Genomic DNA, 18,094 nt, shown 5'->3' with positions numbered 1-18,094 from the left:
GGCACATGGACCAGGATATTGCAAGGACCCCTAGATGGTACTCTAGAGCAGGTACCTGAGGACTAGGAGGAGAGGCAGAGGCAAAGCCACTGACAGCCTAAAAGCTGGTAAGAGGTCTTAGAGTAGGTTACCACAGGAGCAAAGACAGCCCACCCTACCCAACCATATGCCCTACCTTTCTAGAATCAGAGGCAGCCTCCCACACAGCCACTCATGCTGGCCTGAGGAACCAAACATTATGTTACAGAGCCCCAGTTGGCAGCCCACAGGCTGAGCTGGCCCCATGACACGGGTCATTCACCCTGGGAGCCAGAACTGTACAGGCCAAACCTTGGCTCCACCACTCACTTGTGTAGCCCTGGCAAAGCCCTCCTCCAACCCTGTACTGCAGATGTCCTGCTGCAGAGCAGGGATTCCCACCAGCACACAGACTCCATCAGGGCATCCAAAGTCTGGCCAAGGAGCATCACTGCAGGACTCTTGCTATTACACTGCAAAGCAGGAATTAATGGCAGCTCGGCAAGGGCAAATCCCAAGAAGAATCTAAAGGTAGGACCAGTAGATCCTGGAGGTGGTCAGCTCCCAGGAAGGGATGAATGTGGGAGGGGACACCGCAGACACACCACATAGCACTCAGCAGCCCTCCCGCCCCTCAGCGCCACTGCAAACCCCTTTCCCTCCAGCAGCTCTACCTGAAGCAGGCTTCTCGGGTGGCAGTAAGGGCGGGGTAGCTGGAAGGAAAGAGAACAGTGTCACCCTGCAAACACCAACCCAGCCCGTGCCCTCTGCCCACTCCCTTCCCCAAATACAGACTGACAAGGCCATGGGATCTAGGTTAACCGAGTAGCTTCCCCACGCTCAAGGCTAGAGCTATGATCCTAAGAAGTCACTCACATGAGCTCGTGGATTAAGGAACTCTAGATTCAACGTGATAAAAGCCGATTTGTGGGAGGGACCCCAGGGATGCTCACCATTCAGAGCCTACCCTAAAGCTCAAATACTCTGATTCCTTTCTAGGGACCTTCAGCCCTCCTGAAGGTCCTAGAGGTACCCCCAAGCTCCTAGCCAGCTCAGAAAGGCCAGTGAAAGACATACTCAGTAATGCCAACTGGATCTGCTCTCATTCTCTTTAATCTTCAGAGAACTCATTTGCAGGCCATTAGGAACGAAGGGGCTGCTGCTCTGGGGCTGGGGGCCCTGGGACTTTTTCTTCATTAGCACGCAGGTCAGGGAGCACTATCACGGCTGCCCAGCTGGCACATCCTCCCCTGCCCCCGAGAGAGCTTCATGCTCCAAATCCCACTGTCAAGCCCAGTGGAGGAACCACCCAGACGGTGGCCTCTGACAGGGTAGTTCATCCATGGGACGGTCGGGTCCCACACCACCATAGAGACTATCATTCTCTTCCAAGTCCCCTGTTGGTCCACTGCTTTTTCTAATGAGGCAAGCAAGGGACAGGCCAGTGAGGGATGCTGGAGGGGTTCAGACAGTATGGAAACCCCACTATGACTGGATAAATCGGAGCAACCCATCAACTTCCTGGGCCTCTGCTCACTGCACATACCCTGTGGTTAAGTAGGGGCTTGCAAGGGTTGGGGGTAGCTCCCAACACAGCCCTCGTCACCAGCCAGTTGTGTTTCCCACAACTCTGAATAATACAATGGCAGATACTATTAGTGGCCTTGTTTCACAGATGAAGAAACTGAGGTACAGAGGTTTCACCATTTGCCCAATGTCCCCCAGCATGGGCAGACAAGTGGCACTCATGCGATCTAAGCTAAGCCGTACAGCTCTAGGGTCCAGCTGTGGCTGATACCCGCCCAGCATCTGGCTCCTGGTAGATGCTAAGTCAGCAGTGCTGGGGCACAGAGCAGCATTCCTAGTCCCTCATCCTGCCACCTGGCTGCCCTGTCCATCTGCTGGCTGGGAAGCAGGGTTCCTGGCAGGGAGAGGCCAGAGAGAATCAAGTTCCTGCTAAGATAGCATTTGAAGTCCCCCAGATCCCTGAGACTGTGCTGCACAGGACGGGGACATGGGGACAAGGTACCAGCTCAGATACTACAGGGGCAGAACAGGAGTGCCCAGAGCAGACTAAGAAGTCAGGGGACCATGGAAGACACCACTCATAAAGATGCAGAGTGAGACCAGGGACTATAGAAAGATAGATCAGGACAGCCCCACCTTCCTCAGGGACGCAGGGAACAGAAGAATGAGGCATGGGCAAGGGATTTGGACAGTGGCAGATGGTTCCCAACCCCAGCCTGCTCCAAATTCAGACAAAGGGCAGCGCACTTCAGGCAGGGTTAGGCAGGGGTTGCTGGCCAAGGGGGCATTGTCATGGGCCCTCATAATTAGAAAAGGACAGAAGGGCAAGCACTGCCCAGGAGTGCTTCCTGCGGCACATCAGGCACTGTCCTGGGTGTCACCTTCACCCCCGGATTACAGGGAGGAACCTGAGGCACAGAAGACAAGGGGTTCCACTGGAAGCCACAGAAACAGTTTCCATTTAGACTCAGATTCATCCAGTGCCCAAACCCACTAGGAAGTTCACACAAGGCCATCGTCAGTGCTGCATGCTGAACTGCTGTAGTGAAGTCATCCCCCCAAGTGCTAACCTTAGGAACGACATCTCTTTGGAGGTGGGGTCGTCATAGGGGGAACAAGTTAAAGTGAGGTCGTTAGCGTTGGCCCTCATCCAAAGAAACTGGTGTCCTCGTGAAAAAGACAAATTAGAGAAACGATAGCTAAGGAAGAGGGTGGGTGACACAGGGAGGGGCCCATCAACAAGCCAGGAGGAGGCTGCGGGATCCACCATGCTGATGTCCCAACCTTGTACTTCTAATCTCTAGGAGAGAGAACAGGTTTTGGTAGTTTCTGATCCCCAATCCCACCCCTCCCCCTAACCTCCCCCACCCTGACCCGTGTGTGTGTGTGTGTGTGTGTGTGTGCGTGTGTGTGTGCCAGAAAGTACTACCCCCACACCCAGGCCTCAGTTTCTCCACCCATGTCTGGTGTGAATCATGGGTGGCCTTTAGCAGCCACGTGGTACCTGGCAAGGTAGGCAGTTGATGCAATTGGAAGGAAAGCAGGAGGGGAGGTCTGGGGTGCTTCCCAGCCACAATCCTGGACCACAGTCCCTCCACAGCCCCAGGCGCAGCTGCAGCAGCAGCAGGCCCTCTGGCCCAAGTAAGAGAACGCCACGGCCACTTGCTCTTTTTTGAGGCTGGCTTCTTGGCTCATCTTGGAGATTTCATTTATCAACCCAGCAGGGGGCTGACCAGAGGCCCCAGCATCAATTACTCCTGCCCCTCACCCAAGGTCTGGCTGGGCACAGAGAATCCGCAGGAAAAATAATATGCATGGAGTCTCGGGATGAATCATCTCGGAGGAAGCAGCTGTGTTGATGAAATTTTAAAGCCAACATGAGAAAGAAAATATGAAGTGTGCCACAGTAATTTAGCCCATGAGCGCTCTGGCACATTTTTAATTAAAGCTATTTTGGAGTTAAATAGAGGCTGTGGGGGAGGGGTAGAGGAAGAAGGGGTAGGAGTCGTGGGAGACTCTCTGGCCTCCCACTCAAGGCCACATCAGCTAATGCCAGTTCAGAGAATGATACCCCTTACTCTTGCACCCATGCACCATCTCTCTGCTTTGTGAGAAGCTAGAGGTTTCTCTGGAATATGACAAAATTATGAAATTCAACATGGCAGAGCCACGAGGCTGAGGATGGCGACTGTCTCACCACCCGAGTCCCCTTCAGGATGCTCAAATGCGGTCCTGCAGTCACAGCAAGACCACCTAGATAAACCAATGCACCTTTGCTACCTGATAAGCAACCCTTCTTGGTTAAGCAGACCTTCCTGATCCTGGGTGAGAACCTGCCTTCCTTCTGGGCCTAGAAGGCTATGTGGGGGGCAGCCATGGGCTTCTCAGGTTGTACTCAGCCATGCCAAGTGTGGAGGACATGGATGTGACCATTGCCACTGAGAGTCTGCAACCTGAGTTCGAGTAATTGGAAGCACGGCAGGGGTGGGGACAAGGAGCCACAGGAAGGAGTGTGACAGGACAGAATCAGCCAAAAACAGACATGACAGCCCAGGGCCAAGAAAGCTGGGAGCAAGTGTGGATAGGGTGCACAGAGGGAGACAGGAATGTAGACAGAATCTAGGCAGGGACAGGACAGGGGCAGAGCTGACTCCTGCCCAGGCCTCAAGGCTCCACCTCCTGCAGGAGGGTGGGAGGGGCTGTGGGTAAGGAGAGCCTGCTTATGGACCAGGGCCGCCCTACAAAGGAAGGAGAAATGGGCTGCTCCTGTGGCTTTCATGTTCACCTGTTGTACGAGTCCATGGCCGGGTCCAACCCTTGAAACCGGGTTACAGGTTCCCAGTGGGGCAAAGTGGCCCTGGATAGCAGAGGCAAAAAGTCAAGGGACAACCCCTATTCCTAGAGAAATAGGAGCATGAGCTGGTCTCTGATTGACCTTAAGCGACAGAGCAAGCAGCATCCTGAATTTGGAACTTGCACTCCCACCTGCTTCTCCACAGGAACAAAGAACGTCCAGGCTGAGGCTGGCTCTAGCCATCAACCCCAGGGCCTCCGCTGGGGCCCTAGCATATGGTTCTGGCCTTCACTCTGCAAAGCAATGGCCCATCCTCCAGAATCAAGCACTGGAAGGAAAAACTCCCTTCCCTCCCGCATTGGAACCCCACCTGTCCAGTTGAGCCTCAGTCCCCACATGCCCAGAGAAGCCACTATGTCCTGTAGGCAAAGCCCTTCTACCATAGAGCTCCTGCAACCAATATCAAGCACAAAGGATAGCCTCGTGACTCTGCCTATTGCACACTAAAGCAAGCGTGCATGTGTGCGTGTGTGTGTGTGTGTGTGTGTGTGCGTGTGCGTGTGTGTGTGTGTAGAGAGAGAGCAGGGAAGACGCCAGGCTGTGGGTTCAAACTGTCCACATGGCCCCAGCAGAGAAGGATAATGGAGACGACACAGTGGGACTATATTCACTGCTGAGATGTGAGCCTCCCAACAGCCACCAGTGGACAGAGGAGGCCACAGTCTTCCTGTGCTGGGCGGTGGGCATCAAGCCCAGCAGGTCGCCCAGCAACAGTGCCAGGCATTTGAGCTATCTTTGAGGCTGTTCCCCAAAGAAACACTTAGAGCATCCAGGCATAGTCATTTGTGGGCCAATAGTACGGGAAGGAGAGATTGAGATTAAGCCCCAGGGTGAGTCCAGGGGAGACAGAGACTAGAGGGACTGGTCAAGCCTGCTGGGCTCCCAAAACCACAATCAGGGCACACCACAGCCGCTCATCACCAGGCCCCATGCCACCCTCACCCACAGCAGGAAAGGTTTCTTGTCTCCTCCATGTCTGGCCACAGTCCACAGTTCAGTGCCCTCTCACCTGACACCTGCCCTCCACCACCAGCCCTGACTACCAAGCCTCACCCACCATTCCAATGAGTCCCACTCTGCACAGGCCCGCAACTCCATCTGTCCATGTGAGCTGGGTCAGGCCTGGGAGGCAGGAAGGTGGTCCCAGAGAGGAACTGGTCAGCAAATCCAGTGTGACAAAGCTAGCAGGAGGTGAGAGTTCCATGTGACTCTGTCCACATCTGCCTCCATTCATAGGGACAAAGTGGCCCATTTCTTCACTAATCATGTGACCTTCCTCTCTAGCTGGGTCCAGTGCAAGCCACTGTGGAGCTTGCAGACCCCCAGGAAGGGGCAGTCAACATGATTGAGAAGCCCCAGCTGCCCTGGAACCTGATTAGAGTGAGGACTGGGTTTGTGACCAAGCTTCCTGAGAGGTGGCTAGAGAAACAGCAGGGGTAGGGTGGAAGGAAGCCCCAGGGAAGCTGGAGATAGCCCAGAGCAGTGGCTATTGGGGCACTGTAACCAACACCCCCGTGGTTCACTTACCTGTGGAGGGAACTTGTCACCCTCCAACAGCTTCACCTTGGTCTCCAGTGGCCTGATGTAGGTAGATAAGGGATCTAAAGAACAGAGAAGAAGGAGGAGGTGTGTTAGCCACCAACAGACTCCCCCATGGGCAGACCCCAGCTCCACTCTAACACTCCCTCCATGTGGGCCTCAGAGTCTGGCTTCCAGAGAAGGAAGCTGATGGCAGGTTCCCTGGCCCACGTGTCCTGGGGGTAATGTCTTCTTCCAAGAAATTTCAGGCCCAAAAATTAGTTATAAATATCCATAGCCAGGGATGGCCTGCCTCAGGGCCCAGAGTCAAGTGGACCCCTCTCGCCTATGCCATGGAGAAACTGAGGCCCATGGGCATAACAAGTGATGGTTAATCTTACCTGTCATGTCTACTGGCGTGAGATGCCAAGATTTGTAAAGAGCACTTCTGGGTGTGTCTATATGGGTGTTTCCAGAGATGACTGCCGTGGGCAGTAACTGAGTGGCAAAGACCCTCCCGGGATGTGACAGAACATCCAATAAGCTGAGGGCTCACATGGGCCAGAAGTAGAATCAAGCAGCTTAGTACTCCAAGTCCTCCCCACCCCTACTCTCTCTTTCTCGCCTCACCACCCCTGATCCCCTATGAGGTGAGCAGCCTCCTCTGCCATACACTCCTAACTGCCTCACCTCAGGCCACCCTGAGACTGACACCTTGAAAACCAAACCATAAGCCAATATACATCTTTCTTCCATTAAGCTGTTTTTGGTCGGATATGTTGTCACAGCAAGGAAAGGTTGGCTAACCCTCCAAGCTGGGCCTAGGATTGCTACTGCACCTGCCCTTCTACGGGAGAGCTCACCACCATCTGGGAATTGCTGCAATCCAGTCAGGAAACATATACTAGAGGGGAACATCCCCCTTTCCTACTCAGTTCTCACCTCTTAGTACAACCAGGAGCAGGTGCTGGGGGCCAGGTACCCCAGGAGAGTACCTGGGGGCGTTCCCCAACCACCGATCACTGGGTCCAGCTTTCTAAACAAGGCCAGGGGGGCCGAAGAGACAACCCCATGCATACCACTGCTGAGGAGAGGAAGTCTACCCACCCCCACGACACTGCCCCTGTTTTTTTATCACATCGAAAAAACCGGCTGAGTCTTACCCCATACCACTTCTGTCTCTGTCTCCTAGCCCAGGGTGCAGTGGAGTGCACCTGACTCAACACGGCAGGAGAGAACTCAGGAAGGGAAGAGACAGCAGGACACAGTACTCCAGGGGACTGCAGGACCCGTTCCAAGCACCTCCAGAGCCCAAAGGCATGCAACACCGTATAGTCACACAGCCACCCACTTGAAGACAGATTACTGGGCCTCTTGCTAGAGGTCAGAGAGCTTGGTAGCCAGCTGGGACTCCATCCATAACCACAGTGAGTCACCAACTTCTATCCCCAGCCCCAAAGGACGCAGAGTCTCTTAGGAACTTCATACCCCAACCTTTGACCTCAGAAGACAGGAGACAGCAGACTCTGACCAAAGGCAGCTATTGAATCCACCCCAGGGGATGTGGGGCTTGGGAACAGACCACATGAGCTTCTAAAATTTCTAGGTGCACTGAGGGGCTTGGAATCTGCTGTGGACAAGCCAGGAACACTGGGACAATGAGGCATCTATGTGCTCTAACATGAAGGTGGCATGATCCCAGATGAGCCCACCCTTGGTATCCTTATATCTAATGTTATGTCCTGCCCCTATTCCTACCTCCATCCACGGGCTCTAACGAGGGTCAGATGTGGCGCTTCCTGCTGTAGCCCAACAGGGACATAAGTCCCCAGGAATTCCTGCACCCACACAGGCGCCCAATTCCCTTACCCTTGACCTGTCCGTTGTGTGACACTTTCTTCCCCAGGTCCCTGGGGTTCCTCAGGGACCCCGACCTACTCAGTCCAGGTCCACAGGGCCCAGCAGAGCATCTGGTCCAGCCCAGGTCAGGTAAAAAGATGGGAATTCAGAGGTGGGAGCACAGCCCAGCCTACTCAGTGCTGGAGAACAGACAAACTAGACCCTCCCTCCTCCTCATTCCCAACAGTCATCCCTCAGGAATGTGGAGCCTTTTACCAAGGAGGAGGAGGAGGAGGAAGAGGGGGAGGAGGAGGGGGAGGGGGAGGAGGAGAGGGCAATTCCTTGGCAAGGCCTGGCTGGCCCACCCTCAGGAATAACAGCAGTACCCGGCACAGGGCAGCCCGAATGGGGGAGTACTGCCTCGGGCCCCAGCCTCACCACAGACTCTACACAACAGTCAGCAGCAATACAGGACTCCAAGAAGGAAGGAACAAGTACAGCTGAGACTCCCCTGATCTTCATGTCCTGCATCCTGTCAAGGCGAGGTCCCTGGACACCAGCAGGGCACCAGTAGAAGAGGTACATTCCGAAGACCCCACTGAGTATTGGGGATGTGTCTCAGTGGGTAGAGTGCTTGCCTGGTATGCATGAGGCCCTGGGGTCAATCCCCAGCACCGCACAGGATGGGTCTCATGGGTACTATAATTCCAGTATTTGGGATGTGGAGGCAAGGGGATATGGAGCTCAAGGCTGTTCTTGGCTACATAGAGTTTGAAGCCTGCCTGGGCTACATGAAACCCTGTCTCAAAAATTAAAAAAAGATTCCACTGAGTTAAGACATGAAGACCCCAATCACCTCATCCTGATCCCTGTGTGTATGGCACACACAAGGGACAAGCACCCATTTTCCTTCTTTTCAAGATGAGGCCACAAGGAACAAAATGCCTCACTCATGGGGTATGGGAAACCTCCCAGCCCTTGTCCAACTACCAGCCCCACTCTGCAGTTCAGTCTTGGGGATCACCCCAGGCAAGGCCTTGGAGAAGAGCTTCCCAGTTCACAGAGGGGAGCCAGCATTCTGATATCACCTCCCTCCTGGATTCTCTGCTATAGCAAAATTCCCTGGCATGGCCACGTGGCACACACAGACACACACACCAGGAGACACTGCTCCCAGGCACAACCCTAACTCAGAGCTAGATCCATCCACTTAGGTGTGACCAATGACCAAGTAGGGATGTTAGTTAACTGGTATACTGCCCTTTACAGCCACAGAACCATTTTAAAAAGGTTCTGGATGTTGCTCATCCATCTCCCTCAGTGGTTTTCTGTGGGGTAAGCAAGAAGCCTCCAGCATTTCTCCCTCTCAGTCAGACCACAGTGGGAGTCAGGCCTGGGACCGCAGGCCACAGATGTGCGATCCAGCCTCAGCACCCTCCATGGATGAGCTTGCCTCTGTCTGAGTAGCCAAGGGTCCAACACCTTTCGTCCAGGATGGCAGTAAGGAGAACAGAGCAGTGGCGGAGAAAGGGCAGACAGGCCATTCACAAGCTCCCCCACCAGTCCATGGCCAGCACCAAGCCTCATGGCCCACAGTCCCAACCCAGTAGGTCAGCTGTCCTTGTTGAAGAAGCACAACTGGAGGCCACATCCATGGTGCCAGAACAAGGAATGACCCAGCTGAAGTCCCTTGCCATTTACCCGAAGACCTGGGCTGCTTGCTACACAAAGCAAGATACACATCAGAGCAGGATTTACAGGGAGAGAAGGAGGGGGAGAATCTTTTTATTTTCCAAAAGAACAAAAGTAACAGCTCAAAAGCCATTTGACATCCTCCAGTAATTCCGATGGAATCTAGCCTACAAGAATCAATTCTAATTATAAAGACAGAGTTAAAGTGGCCAGAACTGGAAATAACTATTTGTCTAACAATGCTGAGAGTTCCACCCTGTCATCATTAAAATGATGTTTAGAAAGAGTCTCTCTCCTGAACAACATGGAAAACTATTTAAGATGCCAGTGGAAAGGACTGGACACAAAATTATATGTATAATACCTGCTGCATTTAAAAATATCTACGCACGGAAACAAATTTAGGAAGGAAGCACAGGGAGATACTGACAGTGGCAGTGCACGCATGACGGAATGCGTGAGTTTTTTATTCACACCATTTCTAGTTAATTTTCAAATAATCTACATCTAACGTAACAAGAAATTTACCTTCTAAACTAGAATACCGAATGAAATTATAGCACCTTCCCACCTCCCCCTACTCCAGTGGTCACTCGTTTTTAACATTCTCCATGCCTGACGTTGTCCCCACCCAGTTCTACAAACCAGACTCTCCGGGAGCCAGGCAGCTAGGACTCTAAGTGCCCTTTGGGTCAGGAGCAGAAAGGAAGAAAGAGAGGAAGGGGGCCTTTCTGGGTGGGAGCTGGAGGGCAGGCAGCTCCCTCATGATCTCACCGGGTGCCTCCCAGGCTCTGGGAGATGAGCAGGTAATTAAATTAATCCCAGGGCCTGAAGTAACAAGGGCTGGAGCCACGAGGGAAAGAAACATCACTGCCCAGCTTGGCTGCCTGTGGGCAAAATGAAGGAAATGACCACTAAGAGGCCTAGGATGAGCTGGCCAAGGTGCTCCCCAACCCCTCCTGACACTCCCTCAGGCCATTTCTAGGAGGAGCATGGTCTAGCTTCTGTCTGTCTCACTTCCAAGAAGCAGACATTAGCCCTACTTCCCCTTCCCCTTCCCCGGGCACCCTCTGCTCCCGATGAGCACTCTTCTGGCTTTGAGGAGCCCTCAGCTGGTCCTGCCGGTGACCTCCAGGCCACTCTGCCTGCTGAAAGACTATGAGGTGAAGCCTGGTTTCCCTTCCTAGCAAGATGTTGCCACCGCAGCCCCTTCTCCAGCCCTTTTGATAAGAAATAGAATCAAGAACTAAGTGTGATGCCTCTATAACCCCCTCCTCACTTCACTCAACACATAGTAGGATCACGGAAAAAAAGCCTGAGGACCTGCCCACACATCAGGGGCTGCATGTTCCTGACAGCTCTGCCCCTCTGCTTCTGGGGACCTTCCACATCTCTCTGGCCAGACCCAGGGTGCTGTGCTTGCACAAGTCTACTGAGGGATTGGAAAGAAGCTTCACAGCAATTCAGGTGAACGGAGGCACAGTGAGCTCCCCATCACAAAAGAGAACAAGTCTGGAACACAGAAGACTCCTGGCATGGCTGTGGGGAGGCCACAGGCATAACGATGGCACAGGGAGCTGCTTCCCTCCTCAATGCTGGATGGGTTCTTGGTGCCCGCTCTAATCCTCGGAGGGACCTCCCTCGTAGGTGGCAGAACCCTGTCTTCCAGAGGAGAGATATGGGATGTTCTGAGGTCTGCTGGAGGATGTAGAGCCAGACACCCACAAGACCAAGAAAGCACCACTCCCTTTCTGGGAGGAGCCCTAGCTGATGAATGAGTGGCAAGGACAAGCATGTCTACTTAAGGGACAAGATGAAGAGGTGTAGCACTTGGGAGAGGAGGCAAAGCACAGTGTGCCCACTGGGAAGCCAGAGACTCCTTCCTGAAGGAGGTGGGCCCTGAGTTAAGCAGGGCCCTGACAGGCAGGCACAAGGCAGAATATTCAGGAGGTATGTGCTGGTGCCACAGCCTGAGCAAAGACAGGAAGGTAAGACCCGACAGGTACAGGTCAGTTCCCATCGCTTCCTGGCTGGCCAGCAACGCAGGAGGTACAGGTGTTATTTATGGATAAAGCAAGAGGTCAGAGAGAGGTGTATCAGGAAGCACCAGCCAGGTAGATTGAGAAGCCTGAGCACCCTCAGCTAGCTGCCCACAGTTCCACCAGTGAGTGCAAAGGGCGGCACAGGTCACAGTGGCTGCTGCAACAACAATGACACTGAGTACCAGGGGTGGGACAGAGTTCTCACGTCCACAAGGGACAGCAAGAAAAGAACCATCTTCCTACCCACATTCACAAGTTTCTGTGAGCACCTACTGTGTGCTTAGAGTAAAATCCATCACCTCCATAGTTTCCACATGAAGTCAAGGAGGTAAACCCTGAACTGCGACTCCTGTTGGTTCAATAAGATACCAGAGCCTCAAAGTGTAAGTCTAAGGCCACACACCGAGATCACTGCAGGCCTGGGATTTCAATCTGATCTGTCCACAGCCAAGCTCTGTGCACCCCACCTTGTGCCCCACCACACAGCCCTGTGGGTCTGGCATGATGACCCTGTCATCATAATACCATGACCCTGTCACCATAATACCATCATTGCCGATGCTAAGCATTCTGCCACCTCACCAATGCTGATGGAGAAACCAAGCTGGGGGAGGGGGGGCAGTGACTGCCCTGTCACAGAGCTCACAGAAGTAGGGTGAAATATGATGTATGTGTATCCCAAGCCTGAAGCTCCTCTGGTGCATGAAAAGGGACTTCTGAGGTTACCTCCCTCTCCTTCCTTTCCCTCCTGTCTCACAGCAGAATTCTCTTCGAGAGGCAAAGGAACTTTCAAACTCTCACACAGTCCCAGGCTCTAGGTTCTCCACTCTGAACTACATTAACCTTGGCCTCTCTCTCCGCTAGGACTTCTACTCCAAGATCATCAAGCAAGCCCAAAGCTCTAGGTGTAGCAAGACTTGGAGTAAGGAAGGTTCTAGTCTATACAAAGGCTCTACAGCCTGTGGCGCTGACCAGGAAAATTCCACCTGGCAAATTGGCACCAATATCTCTGCCACCCATTTCCCTGCCCAGAGACGTGGGACGGCAGAAACCTACAGACTTACTGTGCCAGCTCCAGGGCTGACACAAACTGCCACACCCAGGGACCAGCCTCTCCCCATGTCTCAGCCACACCCAGGGACCAGCCTCTCCCCATGCCTCAGCCACACCCAGGGACCAGCCTCTCCCCATACCTCGGCCACACCCAGGGACCAGCCTCTCCCCATGCCTCAGCAGCCCCATTAAACATCAGAAGCAGAACTGACTAAGGAATGCCCTTTCCCGTACCTGCTCCACAAGAAAAAGAATCAGTGAGGGGAGCCACAAGTCTGCAGTGGGCTCTCAGCCTCTCCTGATAAGGCTGTACCTGTCCCCTGCCATCTGCTTATGTGCAGAAGAGCACTCTCCAGGCTGGGGACACCCATGCATCAGCCTGCCTATGCCCAGCTTCTTGGGCCACTGGGACATCAGTGTTTCATTCCCAGAGAAGCCGCAAGGCTGGGCAGTCAGCACTGAAATCAGGAGTGAGCCCAGATCTGGCGTGGTTCATCTAGTCCTCACCCTGGTCCAGGGTCTGCCTGGTAGATCCTAATATTCTCAACCAAAATCACAAACTCATTTCTCCGTCCACTTCTCAAGAGGCCTGATGCATCACTGGGGCTGGTGAGATGGCTCAGCAGGTAAGAGTGCTTGCTGTCAAGTCTGATGACCTGAGTTCAATCCTTGGAACCCCATGATAAAAGGAGAGAACTGACTCCATGGTACAGGATCTCTCTCTCTCTCTCTCTCTCTCTCTCTCTCTCTCTCTCTCTGTCATCATATCTTGCTCACTGCCAACCCTAATTTCACCATCGAGAGAAGTTGTGCAGATATCAGTCAGTCAGGACACGCAGCCCGTGGCTCTCAGCACTCAGCTATACACGCCCCGGGGCTCCCTAAGGAGCTTTTAAAATCTGATTTGGGGGCTGGAAAGATGGCTCAGCAGTTAAGATCATTGGCTGCTCTTGCAGAGCACATGGATTCAGTTCTCAGCACCCAAATGGCATTTAATAACCATCTGTAATTCCAGTTCCAGGGTATCTGATGTCCTCTTCTGGCCTCTTTGGGCATTACACAACATGAGTGCACTTACATACATGCAGGCAAAACACTCAAATGCATGAAATTTTTCAAAAATAAAAAAAATTAAAAATAAATAAATCTGATCTCTTCCTGAGGCCAACTGAATGGGGGCAGGGGATACTGGGCATCAGTATACATTGTGAAGGCCTCCCAGTGGTACTAATGTGCCCCTGGGACTGGGATGACTGGAATGGTCCACCTCTCAGCTTCCTTCCCAAACAGTCCTCAGTCTCCTGGTCCGGACTGACAACCAACCATGGTGCTAAACTCCAAAGGAAGTACAGCCTGAGAACTAAGCTGGAGATGCATGTGCCAAGCCTTAACTAACAGAGAGGGGACCCAGAGAAAGTCAGGGGAATGTTGCTGTAGCAGGCAGTCAGGTCTCAGGCAAGGGCCAGGGGCTGTGTGAGGGCTGAGCACACTGGTCAGGAGAGATGGCGAATATATCCAGAAAGACACCTAGGGCCATTCCAGCTATGTGTAGGGGTGGCTGACCAGCACATGGGCGGTGAGAAGTGGCTGGAACTTCACCCGATGAGTGGGCATCAATGGTAGGGGTCAAATGCCCCGCAACGTGATAAAGAGGGGCTCCAGGCAGATCCTGCTGAATAGTGCTTCATTCAGGCACACAAGAACGTGCCATGCTGGGTGGCAGGACTCTAGGGTCATGGTCAAACAATGACAAAAATGAATACACTGGTGTCAAACATCAAACAGGCTACGTCTCAGAAATGTGATAGGGTGGGGAGCAGATCCCAGAAGAATGCCAAGAACACCATTTACATAAGGCTTGAAACCCTACAAAGTATGAGTCTATGCTATTTACTGACACCTGCTGGACAGGAGGACTTAAAAACAAAACATACATAAGAATGAATATGATCTGACTCAGGCCATGGCTCTCTGGGAAAAGAAGGGAGGACAGAGGAAGGGACAGCAGGTGGGGCCAATGACACACGGCCATCCTGAGCCCTGCCTGTGAGCCTGATTTTTTTTCCCTTCTCTCTCTCTTTTTTGAGACAAGGTCTCAAGATATAAAACTTGGCTGGGCTGGAACTCACTATGTAGACCAGGCTGGCCTCTGTCTCCTAAGTGTTGGGATTAAAGGTGGGCACCACCATGCCCAGTTGACTCTGACTTCTTAAAAGAAAATGATCTGGAGGCTTGAGAGATGGCTCAGCAGTTAAGAGCACTGACTGCTCTTACAGAGGACCCAGATTTGATTTCCAGCATCCACATGATGGCTACAAACCGTCCTTAACTCCAGTTCCAGGGGAATCCAAAGCCCTCTTCTGATCTCCATGGCATTGCACGACATGGGTGCACTCACATACATGCAGGCAATACACTCATACACATAAAATGAAAAAACAACAACAAACAAAAAAAAACGATCTGAGGCTGACGTGCCTTAGTGCCAACAATGTGGTAAGGGGCGCTGTGGAATAAATGCCTGTTTAAACTTACTGTTCTTATACTTTTTTAAGCTCAAGAGTCTGGGCACCCAACAGACCTTCCAAAAATGACACAGGGAACTCCTGATGCCCAGGCTGCTTCCAGACAGACACTCTGGAAATGTCCCTAGCAAAGGTCTCCACCAGTGGGAGCGGCCAACAGCAGCAACCCAGGAGCCTGTGGGAGAAGCAAAGTGTGTCTATGAGAATGGACCTGGGGGGCAGAAAGTCCTTCCCAAAGTACAAAGCCCAAGTCAGCAGCAGCCCACTGGCTCTGAGACCTCAAACAAGCTTATTCCCAATCCTCCACCTGCTACAAGAAATGAGGACAGAAGGCCCAGACAACCTAGAGGGCATGACAGGGATGTGACTCAGTTTCCCAGGAGACAGCGTCCCTACAATAAATTAGGCAGGACAGGGAGGACCTGCCCAGGGAGGAGTGAGGCAGACACTGAAAATTGGGCTTCCCTACAGCAAAACCGACAGCAGGGTGACAGAAAAGATTAGGGACAAACCAAGCCTGACGGAGCCATCCTGGCGGAGTTCCTGTGGGGGAGGCCTTCCCCAGCCACTGAAGAGGACTGAGCATTTCACCCCAATGCAAGAGAGGACACAAGTGTTAGGCAGTGCTCAGGAGAGCCTCTGGGGCTTCTGTTCAGAAGGGATAACCTGGGGCCTGAGGAGAAGGCTCAGTTGATAAAATACCTACCTGGAAAGCATGAAGACCTGAGTTCGGATCCCCAAGCACCTGGGGGAGGCCTTCCCCAGCCACTGAAGAGGACTGAGCATTTCACCCCAATGCAAGAGAGGACACAAGTGTTAGGCAGTGCTCAGGAGAGCCTCTGGGGCTTCTGTTCAGAAGGGATAACCTGGGGCCTGAGGAGAAGGCTCAGTTGATAAAATACCTACCTGGAAAGCATGAAGACCTGAGTTCGGATCCCCAAGCACCCATAAAAAAAAAAAAAAAAACCAGTAACGGTGGAGTGCGCCTTGTAACCCCAGCAATGCAGTGACACTGGGTGGGGACAGCAGAAACAAGCAGATTCCTTGAAGCTTACTGGCCAGCCAGTCTAGTGGAATCCATGAGCTTCAGGTTTGGGGAGGGACCTCAAAAAATAAAGGTGGAGAGGGATCAAGAAAGACACCCATTATGAACCTCTGACCTTTTACGCACATGTATGCACATCTGCATACATCCATGCACACACCCACATTAAGCAAGTACATACACCACTCTTACTCATATACACACCAAAAAGGAGGAGGGGGGAGAGGAAGAGGAGGCGGTGACAGCAGGGCCTGGGGAGGGAGCCCTAGCTGCAGCAGCGCCACCTCAGCTTTCCCCAGTGACAACACAAGAGTCCTGTTCTGCAGGTGGACAGTAGGAAGCAGGACAGAATTGCCCAAAGATGCCTATACCCTAGTCCCCAGAATACATGAATGTCCCTCACAAAAGGGGACTCTAGCTGAGATTAAGGCCGACAGAGCTCAGAATGGAGAGATGACCCTGGATGACTCAGGGGACCCAACCCTGCTGCAAGAATGGGGAAAGAACACAGGCACAGCAGGAGAGCTGGGGAAGGTGGGAAGAAGGAGTCTCCCCTCAAGGCACCCTGCAGACATCCACTCAGCATTTCCGACCTCTAGGATGGTAAGACACAAACTTAAGTTTGGGACAGCCATGGGAAACTGACACAACGAACTAAGAATCGATGCAAGTCAAGGTCCACTGTGGCTGCAGGATGGCAGGGCAGGTGGGGCCTCAGCAGGGCCAAGCTGGGCTCAGCTGGCGCCTAATGTGGCTGACATATCCCTCTCCACCAAGCCGCTGTGGGGACATGCTGGGGTACCACAGAGGCAGGGGAGACAGGAGAGGGAAGGAGTGGTACCAATACCAAGTCCAAAGGCAAGCTGAAGTGTGCTGGGCAGGGCATCTCCACTCCAATGTCCTCTCAACAAAATGGGGACCTGCACCAGGCTTCCCAACCTCCCCCAAAGCAGGGAGTGGCACCTGTATAAAGCCCTACTGGGGAGGGATGGCAGCTACTGCGGGTGCTGGCACTGAGACGCAGGGGGCTGCCAGTCTGGCTTTCACTCTGATAATATCATTACGTCACCCGCCAGCTCACTCAGTGACCTTCACCCAGAAATGCAGCCAGAGCCTTTGGACCCAAGGTTCTCCCCACAGCAAAGAGGAGGGTCACAAGCTTCTCAGCTCAAAGGTCACCTGCTGGCCTCGGGCACAGCCTGGAAAACCTTCCACTTCCTGCTTGGCTCCTGGCACTGTGTAGTCACAGAAAGGCTGGTTACCTACTTCACAGCTGTGTAACCTTATACCAGTGCCCAGCCATCTCTGAGCTCCTTGGGATCATCATCTATAAGCTGAAAGCATGGTGTCCCCTCACAGGGTGACTAGAGGGGTGATGGACAGACTCTGGAACATGGGGATCAGAGCTCCTGTAGCTCAGGAGTGGGGTGAAGCTAGGTAATTATAATCTCCTAACGCCTTCCAAGTCTCCACCAACACAAACTCTGGGTTTGAATCCCAAACTGGCCACTTAATCCCCATGTGACACAAGGGACTTTCATTAGGCCTCAGCATGATCTCTGAAAGGGGAGGGCCCTTTGCAGAGATGAGCAAACCCAAGTCTGGACCCCAAAAGGGTGACCTTCACTGCTGTTCTAGGCCATGTGCCAGTCATGTAGGACTGTGCCCCTCTGTTTACCCCCTCAGAGGCTGGCCAGGCTTGAGAAGCAGAGAGACAGAGCAGGTCATTTGCTCTCAGAACTGCATCACAAATGCACAGATCTACTCAGCCATCTCCCCTGCCACCTGCCTATGGAGGAAGGTCACCAAACAGCCTCCTGGGACATGGTCACACTACTTCCCAGCTGAGCACTCCAGATGCCTGAGCCTCGTTCCCTGAACCCTTTGCTCTCACCCCTCACTCATTACACTTTCCTTTACTAGCGGCGCCTTTGGCCATCTCAACACATGAGCTCCTGAAGGGCCCTGCACTTCTGGCCAC

General features: G+C 53.0%; 1 protein-coding gene across 2 annotated transcripts in view; it reads right to left on the bottom strand.

Annotated features, from left to right (window-relative positions):
• Positions 1–18,094, bottom strand: part of Ccdc85c (coiled-coil domain containing 85C) — a 72,863-nt gene that overhangs the window by 11,247 nt on the left and 43,522 nt on the right. The window contains exons 2-3 of one of the 2 annotated variants that reach the window (XM_008825638.2): positions 5,927–6,000; positions 693–731 (exon numbers count right to left, since the gene is read on the bottom strand). In XM_008825638.2, coding sequence (XP_008823860.1) covers positions 693–731; positions 5,927–6,000 — 113 coding nt within the window. The remainder of the gene's footprint in view (positions 1–692; positions 732–5,926; positions 6,001–18,094) is intronic. The other variant, XM_017796236.2, reaches the window with a different exon arrangement.

The sequence above is a fragment of the Nannospalax galili genome, unplaced genomic scaffold (genome assembly GCF_000622305.1).
Source record: "Nannospalax galili isolate Female #2095 unplaced genomic scaffold, S.galili_v1.0 scaffold188, whole genome shotgun sequence".
Classification (NCBI taxonomy): domain Eukaryota; kingdom Metazoa; phylum Chordata; class Mammalia; order Rodentia; family Spalacidae; genus Nannospalax; species Nannospalax galili.
Note: the sequence above shows the minus strand (reverse complement) of the source record. Positions and strands in the feature narration are given on the sequence as shown.